We start from the raw sequence: 15,719 nt of genomic DNA on the forward strand, positions 1-15,719 counted from the left end.
TTATGAACCACAGGGACTGCTGGAAAAGCAATAAATTATCTTCAATGGCTATGTCTGGGCTGAGTGGCCCCCAAAACAGGGAAGATCTTGAAGGCCATGTAAATGTGTCTCTTTTCATGAATGCATCATTTCCATAGAACTCCCCTCTACTGCTTGTACATAGCTTGTTGGTAATTAATTTTGTGCACGTCTGGTATTTTCGCTGCAGCATCTTTGCCGTGGATATCTCCCCAAGCATTTTTACTGCAAACATGTTCACTGCCTAACTGACTGGCCACAAGCCAATTTTGCCATAAAAAGGATAAAATCACAAAAAGTAAAAGGGAGACATGAAAAAGAGCATAACAAAATTTAAAAGTTTATTGAGAACTACAACATATTTAAATACATTAAAACGTGTGTAGATTCATGGTAATAGTGTGCCAATAACTGATTTTTATTTTGCGGGTCGCACCTAAGCACTTGGCTTTGTTCTGTGGGAGATGTGGGCTGAACTCTCTTCTCCCTGCATAGCGGGTTTCAGAGTAAGAAACCAGCTCTCGGGGCAAATCATCCTCATCTGGAGGAAATGCTGTTGGCAGAGCATGGCCACCAGCACACCTGCTCGACACTGAATAGACCAGGATGAGGCCTAGGTGAAATTTACATGTAACATAGAGATGGGAGTCACTGTGGAAACTCCATTGGGAGAAATGAAACCAAACTGACAACTGGCTTAAATGCATTAAGCTCAGGGCTGAGCGTGGTTGATTCGTCAATGGGGAAATGAAACCAAACAAGCAAAAACCAAAAGTGTCAACCAGTTATATTTTAGCTTGTTTACAGCAAAATCGCCTTATGGCCAATTAGTTCTGTGGTGAAAATGTTTACAGCAAAAAATGACTGTGGTAAGGATGCTATGGTGAAAGTACAGTACCTAGAACCAATTTTCTTCTTTTTGACAGTAAATGGTGCTATGGTTCATTTAGCGTTCATTCACAGGAAAAGGGAAGATCGAACATTTTAAAAGGTTTCATTCCTGGGTTGGTGCTCCTCCTGTGAGCCATCAGGAAGGTTCCAAAAAAACTGCTTGATTTTTTTCTCCCTCTAAAAAGGTTATATAATTGAGCTGGGATTTTATTTTTTTTAAGGTTTCTCAAAATCATTGTCTTATTCTCAATAGGGCTTCAAACAAAACCACATTAAAAGTCTCTCAAGGCATTTTATCCAAAATAAAGGTCTCTTTAAAAAAATATAAAATAAAATTGCCCTTGTCCTTCTCTTTATAAGTCACTTATCTCAGCAAAGTATATTTGTTCACAGATTTTATACATTTATTTTAAAGAAGTAAATGAATAAACAGTATTTATTTTTTTCCTGCAGTTAAAAAGTAATCACATAGTCTGTCTAGATGAAAGAAAATACACTCTTATTATTACTATTCCTACTTTGGAAGAGAGAATAGAATAAAGGAATGGAAAGTGTGACTACTGCCCCACCAAGACCCCTAAAACAGTCTCTCAAGGTTCTTAGCAACTTGGTTAATTAACATTTCCTCCAACTCACCTAGGAGGATAACATGGGCGTTCTCCCCCGCCCCCACCCCAACTTTTATTTTTCCTAGTTAGTAAATGTATCTCACTTAGGCTTGCTCCATGGAAACCCCCACACGGAATAACAGCCTGCCTGGAGACCATAATGGACATATTACAGGAGAACGCAAGGCTGCAATTAAGTGACGAGTAAGAATAACGGCTCTTACATTTTGTTCACTCAAACCGATAGGCTCTTTCCCTGTTCTTAAGAAAGAGGAAAGTTTGGTTGTGAATCATTGCACATCATTTATCCGCGCAGCTGAAAGCGATAGAATACCATTATAGTCATCGTTATAAATATTAGTAACTATACTTTCTAACATGGGTTCAGCATCCCACGGGTCAAGTGACATTTGCTGGGAGAAAGGGAAGGCATGATAAAAGAGACAGCAAGCCTGGGCTTTGGGGTCAGAGAGAGCCAGGACTGGCTCTCAGCTCAACTAATTGTAGCAACACTAATCGGGGCAACGCAAGTAATATCTTTGGGCTTCATTTTTTTTTCCAAACCACAAAGTATGTGTAACACTCATTTCACAGATGTATGGAAGTTAAACAGAACAAATGTTTTTTTTTAAAAACCACTCAGTATAATTCCTGGCATGTAAAAGATGTTCACTGAATATTAGCTCTCCTCCATCGACACCTCTGTAAAAAGCAGGTAATAAAACCGACCTCATAAGGCCAATGTGGGGGTGAAGGGAGACAGATTTCTGAAAGGGCTCGCCCTTGACAGTTTTGCCCCTTTCTGTACTTCCTAACCCCACTCCCCAGCCCCGGACCCAAGCTGCCTGCATGATCAGCATGTTGGAAAATAACTTTAGAGAGAGGAAGTTTAACTTCTTGTGTCAGGTTTTTTTTTTAAGATTTTATTCACTTATTTTTAGAGAGAGAGGGCAAGGGAGAAAGAAAGAGAGGGAGAGAAGCAGCATCAGTGCGAGAAACGCTGAGCCTCTCTAACTCACCCCCACCTGGACAAACTGCAGCCCAGGCCCAGGCCCCAACCGGTGACCCCTTGCTTTGTGGGACAAGGCTCAACCAACACAACAATATGTCAGGTTTTTTAACTTATTTCTGGATTATTGTTTTGCAGAGAAAAAAAGCCCCGACCAGAGCTAAGTATTTTTAAAAGACTAGAACAAGCCACAATATGTCGCTAGATAATTCCAGTACACCTGGAAGTTGTCCTTGTGATGAACGTTTGAGAACGGACCAACCCCAGTCCGCCTGTTCAACCATCTAAGCATTTACTTTAAAAAAAAGTCACAGTGTCACTTCAATTTAACCAAAAATTGAATAAGAACCACAAGGGACGATGCAAGGAAAAGGAAAAACAAAACAAAACAAAACCAAAAAGCCAGTGGACAAAAACAACTGAAAGGAAAAATGTGTTCACGCAACTCTGCATCCTCTTCCAAAAAGATGATTGGCACTAACATCTGACCTGCTAAATTCTATGAAGTTTCCAAATAAACACTTCTTGATAAAACAGGATGTATCACATACAGAATGTCTGTGTCTTCTCTAGACCCACGGTTCACGTACTCCGTCAGCAGCACAGACTGGTCTGGCAGCACGCGCTGATAAAGGTGTTGTCTGGTGTCAGCTTCGAGTCCCCTTGACCCAATGCGCGGTGCCGATTACATTTCTAAAATAATTCCCAAAGGAAGGAATGCAGGAAAACATTCCTCTCATCTTAAGAACTGCCATTTACTTATTTATTTTTGGAAAGTTCTTCTTCGGTTAAGGTTGGGTTTATTTCAGTATTTATGTATATCATTTACGCACCAGTGACGGCGGGAAATTCCCACTGTCACTGCCCTTTGAGTTTTTAGAATGAGGTGCTCCGAATCTGGTGCAGTTTGCACTGGAGAAGTACAGAAGAGTTTCCTTAATAAGCACCTTTAAATTGCAGGCACACAGCCAATAAAAGGGGAAAAATCCAACCAGAATGTCAGAATATCATTTTCCCCTTAAAGTACTAATTTCTTTTTCCTACGATTTTTTTTCCCCCTGGAGGAACAACCAGATTAAAAATGCAACCACCTTCAGAAAGACCCTTAGACGAGGCTGCAAAGGCGCGCAGTGCAACGGGCGCCCGGGACAGGGCGGGGGTGCCGGTGCTCGCTAGCTGCCCCCTTCCTCGGGCTCGCTGCAGGGTGACGGCACCGAGGAGGCCTTGGACTCGCCGTCGCTGTTGCATTCGGGCCTGCACGGAGGGCCGGCTGGGGCCTCCTGCCCCTGCGCGTGGCGCTCCAGCAACTCCTGGAGGTGCTTGATGTAGCCGATGGCGGCGCGGAGTGTCTCCACCTTGCTGAGGCGCTTGCCCGCCAGCTCCCGCGGCAGATGGTCTCGGAGGCGCGCGTACCCTTCATTCACGCAGCGCACGCGTTGCCGCTCGCGCTCGTTGCGCTTGCGGAGGAAGGCGGGCTCGAAGGCGCCGTCCAGCGGCAGGGGCAGGTACGGTCGTCTCCGGGCGCAGCACGCGTCATCCAGATGCACGGGGACCCTGAAAGGGTCCCTCAGAGGGAGGCGGGACAGGGTCCCTGGCAGGCTCAGGGGCACCGGGTGGAGGTGGTACGGCAAGGTCAGCAGTCCGGCTGGTTTCCGTTTCTCCATCCTTCCCCGACAAGCCAACAGATCACCCAAGAAGTTAGTCTGTCAACAGAGAATAAGGTTGCAAATCTTCAAAGCGGAGATGACGGTCCATTCAGACTGCCTGGCGCAGAAGGTCTCTTTTGGGAGAAGTTTCTGGTCCAGAAGCTACGTTCCAGAACAGGCTTCAAGGAAACTTTGCATGATTTCGTAAATTCACTGCACTCCTCGATCTCTTTATAAAGTTCCAGACGGAGGTACTAGGCGAAGATTGAAGAGCGCTAATCCACACTTCAAAACCCCGTCTTCCTCTCTGATCTTCTTCTTTCAAAAAATAACAAAAGGGGTTCCTCTGCTCCGTCCCCCAGCCTGGAAATGTGAGCGCACACCAAACAGAGTGATCTTCCGACGCCACCTAAGGTTTACAATTACTGTAATCCACTGATCTGGGTCTTCAAGAGCACAGGAATCTTCAAGGATTCAGAGGAGCTCCTCCCAGGAACCAACAGACCTCCTGGCGGCTGAGCGAAAGTTTACCAGAGGCTTTCTCCTTGAAAATCAAAACTTGAACTGCCCTTTGTGGTTTCCGGCGTCCAGAGCTAATGGAAAGGGCTTTTAGATTGTTTGCAAACTTACACTTGCTCTTTCATTTCTGGGGAGGTGGAGGGAAGACCTCATCAAAAGAAAGACTGCTCCCTTGTGGTTATAAAATGTGTCAAATCAAGGACAACCCTGGGGAAGGCTCGAGAGTTTTCTTCTCCAAAACCAAATCTTTAGAAAACCCAATTAGGCATTGTTTGAAGGGAACAGGAATGAAATACACTTTTTGCAACAAATGTAAGGGTCTGCTTATTATATTCCAAGTTATGGTACATGCAGGGTGCTTTAAGTATTTGTGCTACTTTTCAGGAGCGAATCCAAAGACTGAAGAGGAACAAACACCTTTCGCCAGAGTTGTATCTCCCAGTGCTTACTGTAAACACAGTTTAAACACTGCTTTCCGACCTCTTCTAATCCCACCCAGGATATAAGGACATCATCTTTCCATAGTGTAAAGAGTATATATTTCTATTGTATTCTGTCTTACAAAAAAAAAGATGCAATTTATTTTCCCCCTTGGGGGCAGGAAAGCAACATTTGAAAGGTGGCTAGCCCCAATTCCAAGGAGAAACGATGAGGCTTTGAAGAGTTTTCTTTTTAACACACAACCAAAAAAATGAATAATTAATCCGCCAGTGTTGGTGAAGGGCTTTGAAGATAAAAGTGTCATTAAAAATCCAACTGTACTGGTTAATGTCAAAGACCGTGTTATCACACCGAAAAATCAGATTTCCTGTTCTGCGAACCAGCACATTAAAGGCAGCTTCTACTTGAAAAGTCCAACTTAAAAACAAGAGAAGCAAAAACCCCCTGCATTTATGATCAGACTTTGTACCTACTCCTCCGGGGCCAAGGTGTCGCCCTAACATGTTTTTTTTTTTTTTTTGACAAGTCCTGTACTCCCTGTTTACTCTAAGTGCTCTGCCCGCAGCAACTGGAAAAACACTTCCATCAAGGCAAATAAAATAGAAATAATTATTCCTTTCAGGCAGATGTCAGTCGCATTTTTATAGGCATAACTTTCCATGAGGCTTGTTCCAGCAAACAAGCGAATGTCATCTTAATTTCTCAGTCGAGTTAGATCAGGAGAAAGTCCTTCCCGTTGGGAGAAACGCCTACCAGAGAGGCGGATGGACGATTATATCACAAGGTGCTTTTTTTTTGTTGTTGTGTCAAAGATACTGACCTTTATTCTAAGAGTGACAGGAAATAAATGAAGTATTTGAGCAGGGAGTTGAGGTAGTAAATTTGTTTTACAAGAAGATCACTGTTTGCAGAGTGGAGGATGGACTGATTGGGGTGGGGAGCAAAGGGAAGAACAGTTAGAAGGTATGTTTCATCCTCAGATCGGCAAAATGAAAAAGGTCTCTAACATCCAGGGCAGGCAAAGATTTGGAGAAGGGGCAGAGGCATACACTGCTACATGCTTTTGGGAATGTAATTATTGAAATTAATACTGCCCAGCCCTGGCTGGCGTAGCTCAGTGGATTGAGCGCGGGCTGCAAATCAAAGTGTTGCAGGTTCGATTCCCAGTCAGGGCACATGCCTGGGTTGCAGCCAACGGCCCCCAGCAACCGCACATTGATATTTCTCTCTCTCCTTCTCCTTTCTCCTTCCCTTCCCTCTCTAAAAATAAATAAATAAAATTAAAAAAGAAAAAGAAATTAATACTGCCCATCACGTATTCTTTGGCCCAGAGATCCCTACAGTTTTGTCCAAAATGAATGCACCAATATGGATTTCTAGTACACTAATATCTATCGCAGCATTGTTTGCAGTGATTTTCTAAAAGAAAAAAGGAAACAGCCTGAATGTCCATCAATAGGAAAAGAATCAATCCTTTTAGGATATTATGATATTATTAAAAATAATAAGTTAGATCTACACATAAGAACTTGCAGAGATGTCCATAATGTGTTAAGGGAAAAAGAGCAAACTGCAGAGTGATGCATGCAGATTGAAGTCAGGACGAACTAGCTTCCATGACACGTGTCTCCTTACACATGTTTGAGTGAGCACGGACAGTGAAATGGAAAGACAAACAGTGAACTTCTGCCACTGGTCACTTTAAAAGAGTGGCGTTGGGGATGGGGTGTGTTTATTTTTCCTTATGGATGTCTCTACTCTTTAACTCATCACAAAAAAACCACATTATTTTTGTATTTTTTTAATGTAATGGGGTTTAAAATAGTAAGAGAAGGTATAGAAAAACGTAAGGGAAGCCTTGATCTGACCCAAAGCAACAGACTTATTATTATAATTTAAAGCTCTTGGATGAGGTTTTCTGGCTCTTTATAAACTTGTCTCAGAGAATAAATACCGAAAGACTAAGTTCCTCCCCTCTGCCCCCACTAACACCACAATCTAAAATTGTCACATCCTGACTCAGGGTGGTCTTTGTGCAGGGTCTGGGCAGTGCCATGATGTATCTACGTGGTCACAAAGAAGGCTGATAAAAGTTTTTCTTACGCTTTTTGAAGGCGTAAATGCATTGGAAATAAGTGGTTTTTCCAGTGAGGAGCATTGTTTCACTCACACGCTGTGAACGTGGTGGTGGGGGGCTGCCTTCTTTAAGACAAAAGAGATCAAAAGAGGGGATTCTCACTCCTAATCATTCTCCAGTCGGTTTTGACCAGACAAACGTACTCCCCAACTTTAAAGATGTCCCATGTGCATGAGACTGGCTAGATCGATCTACAGGTGTGCTGAACCTCCAAGGACGCCGGGACTACGTTTGTGCAGTCCTGTGGGGATCTGCTTGTGAAAGTGGGAATGCGAGTCCCTCACGATCAGGTTCGGTCGGTTTAAAGGTATCTCTAAGGCCAAGGAAAACTTCCACCCCTGAAACTCAGACCCGTCCTTCGTCACCTGCTTGAAACAGGAGAGGTGAAGACACTTGGATCCGCACTTGTAAATACTTGATATCACGTTATAGACTGGGGTTTCCTAGGCTCACGGCACCGAGGCGTGCCTCGTCTTGGGGCCCCGTATCTGCAATGTGCAGCGGCTGTCACGAGAGGGAACAGGGACGCATGCGCAGTAGTATGACCTCTGAGAGCAGTCCGATTTCCCAGCGGTGTAGTTCACTAAATCTCAAATTGATTATCAAACACAATTCTATCCCATTAGTCTGTTTCTATGTAGCCCCCGTGTAAACTAGCTATATCACCATGTGCGACATCCACCAGGAGTCTTCTTAGGGACAACTAAAATACCGAGATTCGCTAAGACAACCAGGGGCCACATGTAGCACCAGATTCACTTGGAGGGATAAAGATCAGGGACAACAGCTTAGGAGCAGGGCAGAACAGGCATTCCCCATCCCTGGGAGTACTTGTAACGATCACACAGCTGCTCCTTCCTACCCTGCCTGCAGCCTAGTGACAGCTCGGGTGCAAGCAAAGGAGACTTCCACCAGATCCCTGCGGCAGCTGCCCCGACTGGGAGCCAGCGTTTCCAGTACCCACCTCGCAGACACGGCTTCCAGCGACCCACCAGGGCCCAATTACAGAGTCTTCCCGCTCCGGAAAGCCCACAGCTATGCTCTCCCATCGGGTAATTACAGTGTTGCCAGTCCAAATGCAATTTACCAATCAGGTAATTGGTCTCGTATAAGTAATGCTTGTTGGCCAAGGAAATAGTGGACAATTCTGACTTTATCAGGCTTCCGAGGGACAGGTAAGAGGAAGTAAACTGAAGGTCGAACTGCCCTGCAGAAGGGTGAACGTTTATTAATCCTCTGCCCGCAGCACTGCATTCTACTTTAAAGGTAATATACGTCACAGCAAAATGTGAACGGCCCATATTGAGATACAATTTAGTACTGCTTATTGCTGTTCTTCTCAAACGCTGTTTGCATTTTAACCTTGCCTAGGTGGTCTCTTTCATCACATAGAAATGTGAAATTTTGGTGTAGTCAAATACACTCTTTCCTTACGGTTTTTGTCTTTTCTTTCTTATTGAAGGTGACTTTCTCCAACGACAGCTTTCACAAGGCTTTTACCTGGCCATGTGGCACCTCGGTGTGAATTAGAGAAAGGACCAAATTCAGGGCTTGGGGAATGGATGGCTGACTACAGTTCACCTGGAAGAGCCACTGAGCAAGGATGCCCAAATTTGGAAAAGAAGAACAGAGAATGTCACCTGCTCTTTTAATATCCAGGAGAAACAAACAAACAAACAAACAAACAAACAAACTTAGGATTCTAATTGGAATTGTGTGAAATACACAGATTCATTTGGTGGGAATTAACTTTTTAAAAAACATTGAACTCTCTTATATGAACATAGAACTCATTTACTCAGATCTATTTTTCCCCTTTAATAAAGTTCCACAGATTTCTTCATGTAGATCTTACATGTTTCATGCTATATTTATCTCAAGATGTCTCACAGGTATGGTTGCTTTTGTGAGTGGAATATTTTTCCATTCTTCGAAGCTGTTGATTTATTTTATGTTAATCTTTAATCCAGTCAGACATTTCTGTGATCTCTCTTATTAGTTCTAGTGGTTTTTGAGGTAAAATCTACATACAGTTAAATGCACATATATCAAATATACAGTTCAACGTGCTTTGTTAAAGGTATACACTTATAAAACAGCATCCCACTGAAGATAGGTCTAATCATTATTTTTGAAAGATGATTTTGCAGCATTTTAAACTATAATCATATTGTCTACTAATACCAATAGTTTTGTTTCTTCCTTGCTAATATAACTCATTTATTTTTGTTATTAAATTTCACTGCCTAAGATCTTCAATCCAATGCTAATTGTAGTAATAGCTAGCATCCTGGTGTTTTTTTTTTTTTTGTATGGGACAGCTTCTAATGTTTCACCAAGTAGAAGATATTTTTTATCAGATTAAGGGAATTTTCTTCTACTCTGCATTTGCTAAGAGTATTATCAGGAATGGCTATTAAATTTTATCAAGTGCACCCCTAAAGACAATCACACATATTTTATTCTTCACTTTATCATTGCAGTACATTACAATAATAGCTTTGCTAATGTTAAGCCTTTTTACATTCCTGAGATTAAGCCCTATGGAGTCATAATTCTTTCAGTACACTGCTAGATTCAGTTTGTTAATATTTTATTGAGAGATTTTGTTCCTACAGTCTCAAGTTACACTGGCTCACAGGTTTATATTCTTGTGCTCTCCTTTTTGGGTTTGAGCATTATTTTAAACTCTTAAAAATAAATTGAGTAGCTTCCCATCTATTTCTAGGCGCTGGAACCACTGGTAAAACATGGAAATTACCTATTCCTTGAAGGCTTGGTAAAACACATCCTAATAACCACATGGATGTTCTTTAGTGCTAAATTTTCATTTACTTTTTAATTTCTTTTACTGTTGGAATTTCTACCTTCCCTCATTGGCTACTACTGTCCTGTGCCATCCCAGAGTCATAGATGGGCAGTTTAGTTTTTGTCCCTTAACATCTCTAAAATAGGTCAGAACAATACATTAGTTAAATTAACCCCAAAGTCTGGTGGTCCCTAGGCCAAAAACTCATTCTTGGTTCTTTTCCTATCTCTGATGAAGATTCCAATATAAGCTGGCTAGAGGTTATACAATCAAATAAATTATTAATAGAGTAGTAGCCTAAATTTATAGTTACTCCCCCCATTATTAAATTACTAGGGATAAATTAAAACCCAGAGTTTAAGAAACCTTACCTTTGTAGGTTAACATTTAAAGTTATCAACATCCAAATTTCTTTGTTTAAATTTTACAGATCATTCCCCCAATTTCCCTCCCTTCCTTCCTTCCTTCCTCTCTTTTTCTTTTTTCCCTTCCTCCCTCCTTTCCTTTTCCTCACCCGAGGACATGCTTACTGATGAGAGAGAGAGGGGAAGGGAGACAGAAAGGGAGAAAAACACCAATGTGAGAGAGAAACACCCACCTGTTGCCTCTTGTATAAGTGCGTGGGGACCAAACCCATAGCCTAGGCATGTGCCCTAACTGAGAATTGGGCCCATGACCCTTCGGTTTACCGGACAATGCTCCAACCAACTGGGCCACACCATCCAGGGCTCCCCCAGTTTCTGATTCCACTCAGTCCCAACTAGCAGGGTACTCCAAAACCTGAGCAGAGCCAGGGTTCCTTCAGCAGTTATAGCTTGGGCGGTCCTCCACCGAAATGACTATGATTCCTTCAGATCTGAGAAATTGAATTAGTTTAACATCACCTCTGTTCCACTTTTCAAGTCCAAAGAGGTTACCAGAACACACAAGATTATCCCAGTTCCAGTCCCACAGCTACTCTGTTGAGAAGACAAGCTATTCTGCAGCCTTTAGAAGAGTTACCCCAGGGACTTGCAACATTAACCCAGGAGAAATAATGCTCCAAATACGTAATGCTTAATGTTCTGTACTCATGTAACAGTTTCCCAAGGTCAGAGCAGAGAGTCGGTGGTATCCAGGACAAGGAAGGCGGCCTCCTCAGAATGGCCATCAATCAAACCACCCCAAGACTCAGCAGCTTAATCCAAAAATCATGTATTTAGTTCGTGAGCCGGAGGGGCAGTGATGGAGGCTGTGTTTGGCTGAGTTCGAGAACGTCTGGTGTGGCTAACTCAGAATCTTGGGGAGGAAAAAGGCTCTACCTCTTCCTGGGACGACCTGTAAAGTCACCTTGCAAAGGGCGTGGTTACTAGGAAGAGTAAAGAACTGAGGCCGCTAACACAATCCCTCTATTTTACTCTCCACCCTGAGAGTTCCATACTTTGAACCACACACATTTTAGGGCTCAGTGACCACATGTGGCTAGTGGCTAGAGGCTACCATATTGGACAGTACAGTTTAGTGTCACCAGCCTCCTTGTGATTCCTCAGACATGCCAGCCATTCTCCTTCTCTGGGGCCATTGCCCTTGTCCTTCCCTGGGACTGAAACACTCTTCTTCTAGATGTCCCCATGGATTACTCCCTCACTTCCTTCGGTTCAAATGTCACTTTTCTTTTATTTTTTTTAGATTTTATTTATTTATTTTTAGAGAGGGAAGGAAGGGAGAAAGAGAGAGAGAGAGAGAGAGAGAGAAACATCAATGTATGGTTGCTGAGGGCCGTGGCCTGCAACCCAGGCATGTTCCCTGACTGGGAATTGAACCTGCGACAATTTGGTTCACAGCCCGCGCTCAATCCACTGAGCTACGCCAGCCAGGGCCAGATGTCACCTTTTCAATGAGGACTTCTCTGTCTATCCTACTTGAAATCACAGCCCCCATCCCCCAAGCACTTTCTAACTATCCTCTCTGCCACATTTTTTCATGGTGTTTATCGCTATCTGGTATATTTTATATTTGAATTATTTCTTTGTTTATTATTTATCTTCTTCCACTATAATGTAAGCTCCACAAGGACTGGTATTTTTTTCTAATCACTCTTGTATCCCCAGTGCCTAGAGCAATGCCTGGCACATAATAACCACTTAACAAATATTTGTTGAATAAGCTCTACCCTTTCAATGCCTTTTCTGCAAATATTAAATAAAGAAATGAGTGAGAATCTCATACAATAAATTATAATAATATCAGGCTTATGGAAGAGAATTCAAAGAATGTCAAAGAACAGGTTTACCCACATGAAAAGTCCTATTTCCAGACCCTCCTTAAAATGAGCCATCGGAAGCAGGATTTGAAACCATAATTAGAGTCAATTGAAAGAAAGATATCCTAAGTAGGCCAATTTACCCATTCCTGTCCTTGTCTTGGGGCTATAACGTTTAAAGATAGTTTGTTCTCTACATCTGTCTTTGCCACTCAGCAAAAATGTTAATGCTTGTTATCTGGTTTATCTCATTGACAGTTATCTCCAAGGTTTACCCTACCTCTTTGTTCCACAGTCTTCCTACTACTTGGGTTTTTAATACTAAAAGAGCAGCAACACTGTTCATTTCTATTCATTTGATTGGTCAGTACTCCCATTGTTTTTGTTGTCTGCTGGCACCCTGGTGTCTTTTTAAACTGGTAAGTCACCTAAATCAGCTCCTCCGGCACCTTTTAGGCATCCATCTGCCATACATCTCCAAATAAATAGGTATGCAAGTCAGTAAGCATAGCTTACAACTATGCCAGTTTGGCCTGCATTTACTGAGCACCCTGTATATGATAGATATTATGCTGTGTCATAAAGCATTAAATAAGATAGACATGGATCTTGTCCCCAAAACTTAAAATCTATTTGGCAAGACAGAAAAGTAAACAATTGCTTACGATAAACACAAGAACGATGAGAGAGCAAATGGTAGACCTAATGTAGTTTGGGGAATGGGGTTAGGATGCTTCCATTTTTCGTGACCCTCATATTTTTTAAGTTGACTTTCTGAGGTATGTTTACATATAACAAAACTCACCCATTTTGAGAGTACTGTGCATCCTGATAAAAATATACAATTGTGTAACCACCACCACAATTGAGATAATTCCCACCGTTCCTGGGTTCCCTCATGCCCCTTGGCAGGCAGTCTCATCCCTCCCAGGCATCTGCAATTCCCGACAATCACTTAGCGCTTTCTCTTACTATAATTTTGCCTTTTCTACAATTTCATGTACATGGCACACATAATATGTAATCTTTTGTATGTGGTTTATTTCACTTAGCTTAATGCTTTTGAGACTGATCTATATATCAATAGCTTGTTCTTTTTTTATTTCTGTAGTATTCCAATATGTGGATATACTCTACAATTCGTTTGTTCATTCATTCACCGGGTGATGGGCTTTTGGATTGTTTCCAGTTTGTGTCTATTACAAATGAAGCTTTTATGAGCATTTGTCTGTAATATAGTTTTATTTTCTCTTAGGTAAATACCTAAGAATGTAATTATTGAACTGCATGGTATAAGAAATTGCTAAGTTATATTCTAAAATAGTTGTAGTGTTTTTGTGCTCCCACCAGCAATGTATGAGAGCTCCAGCTGCTTCATATCTGGACCAACACCTGCTATGGTTGGTATTTTTAAAAAAGATTTTATTTATTTATTTTTAGAGAGAGAAGGGAGGGAAATAGAGAAAGAGAGAGAGAGAGAGAGAGAGAGAAACATCAATGTGCGGTTGCTGGGGGTCATGGCCTGCAACCCAGGTATGTGCCCTGACTGGAAATTGAACCTGCAACACTTTGGTTGGCAGCCCGTGCTCAATCCACTGAGCTATGCCAGCCAGGGACATGGTTGGTATTTTTAATTTTGGTAATTCTAATAGGTATGTAATGTCACCTTTTTGTGTTTTGATTTGCATTTCCCTAATTACTAATGGTGTTCCTCATCTTTTTGTATGCTTAATTGCCATCCACATATCTGATTGGTGAAGCAGCTATTCAAATATTTGGCCCATTTTAAATAGTGGGTTGTTTGCCTTTTAATTTTTTTAGTTTAAAGGGTTCTTTACATGTTCCAGATAAAAGTCCTTTGCCAGATATGTCTTGCAAGTATTCTCTCCGTGTCGCTGGCTTGACTTTTCATTTTGTTGACAGTATCTTTTCAGGACCAAATTTTTAATTTTAATTAAGTTTGGTTCCTGGTTTTTGTATCCTATAAAGTTCACAAAGATTTTCTTCTATATTTTTGACTATAAATATTATAGTTTTAGCTCTTAGGTTTATCTGACCTAATTTTAATATACACCTCTGATATTAATAAAATTGTTCAAAAAGAATAGTCATGGAAAGCCAGAGTGAACTCATCAGCCTTTTATGAGACACATCATCATTCCCTTGGCCCTAGGTTTGAAGGTCTGAAGTGTCATTTTAGGAAACACTCTCACTTATTTGTGATATGGTGACTTTCTTGATTTAGATCTTTCCTCTTCCCTCCCTCCCTCTCCTTCTCTCTCTCTCTCTTTTTTTTTCTTCTTCTTCCTCTCTCCTTCTCCCTTTCTCTCTCTCTAACAAAAGAGACCTTATTTACTTTTAGAGGGGAAGGAGGAAGAAAGAAAAGGAGAGAAACAGCAATGCATGCGAGAAACACATTGTTTGCCTCTAGCACGCCCCCAACTGGGGACCTGGCCCAGCAACACGTGCCTGTGCCCTGATCAGGAAATCGAGTGCTGACGCTCAATCCACTTAGCCACAGCAGCCGGGAAGATTTAGATTTCTATTTGTTGTCAACAAGAAAGCAAAACCAATGTGACCTACCAACGTTCAGTGATTAAGTTCCCTCATGTGGAATGTGCTTTCTCTTTATGAGAGGTAAAGGGAGAGAAACAGTAAGTTGGTCGACACCACTCCGCGCCCTAGTCCAGAACGTTGTGCGTGCCTCTGCCCTGCTGCCGGAGACTGAATTCTCAGAACTCACCAGTCCCCACCTGACTGCAAGCTGTTGAAGGTCAAGACTTGTGTCTTATTTTGCATGTCTCTGTTTGAGATATAATTCAGTAAATGTTTTCTGAATGAAAGGAATAACTCCTCGGTCGCTGCTATTCTGCTGGTGTATGGAAGCTATCAGGTAGGTATTGTGCTGTGGGTTTCAAAGTCCAATCTTCATGAACTTGGAACCATTTAACTTTAAAGCCAACTCAGTGTCCCGGGGCTTAGCACAGTGCCTGGCATGCAATAGGGAACGAAGGACGAAGAGAGAAGGGAAAGGAAATTTGTGTAAAATCCTGAACACCATTTATGACTTGAAACAGGGAAATTGGACAACCCTCATGGGTAGCATATGGTGAAAAATATTGGGAATACAATCCCCATTCTACGTGGGTAACACTGCCATCTCTGTGCTAAGTCCCTTATTTCGAATCTTCTGGGCCTGCGTGGACCCACGTTTCCTTAGCAGATGTAAGCCTTGAAGACGGAAACTCGGAGTCTGGTGTACTTCGGGGGCTCAGGGGAACCTACTGACTGCACGCCCGTCAGCCCTGGTCGCCTAGCAACTGAGTAGCTCGCAGGGCTCTCGAGCGGAACCTGCCCGACTGAGACGCGCCCCGCCCCGTTCTGTCCCGCCTCCCCGCG

At 42.3% G+C, this 15,719-nt stretch overlaps 1 protein-coding gene across 1 annotated transcript; it reads right to left on the minus strand.

The window, feature by feature from the left end:
- Positions 1-408: 408 nt before the first annotated feature.
- ASCL4 (achaete-scute family bHLH transcription factor 4) lies at positions 409-4,802 on the minus strand. The gene has a single exon (XM_045826552.1). It carries the CDS (start codon positions 4,188-4,190, stop codon positions 3,699-3,701), a length of 492 nt encoding a protein of 163 aa, XP_045682508.1. The 5' UTR covers positions 4,191-4,802; the 3' UTR covers positions 409-3,698.
- Positions 4,803-15,719: the final 10,917 nt, after the last annotated feature.

This window comes from Phyllostomus hastatus, unplaced genomic scaffold (genome assembly GCF_019186645.2).
Source record: "Phyllostomus hastatus isolate PE091 unplaced genomic scaffold, TTU_PhHast_1.1 phas_scaffold_755, whole genome shotgun sequence".
Lineage (NCBI taxonomy): Eukaryota > Metazoa > Chordata > Mammalia > Chiroptera > Phyllostomidae > Phyllostomus > Phyllostomus hastatus.

Excerpts from the sequence above, each read along its gene's own strand:
- ASCL4 (XM_045826552.1), bottom strand. The coding sequence starts at position 4,190 with ATGGAGAAACGGAAACCAGCCGGACTGCTGACCTTGCCGTACCACCTC.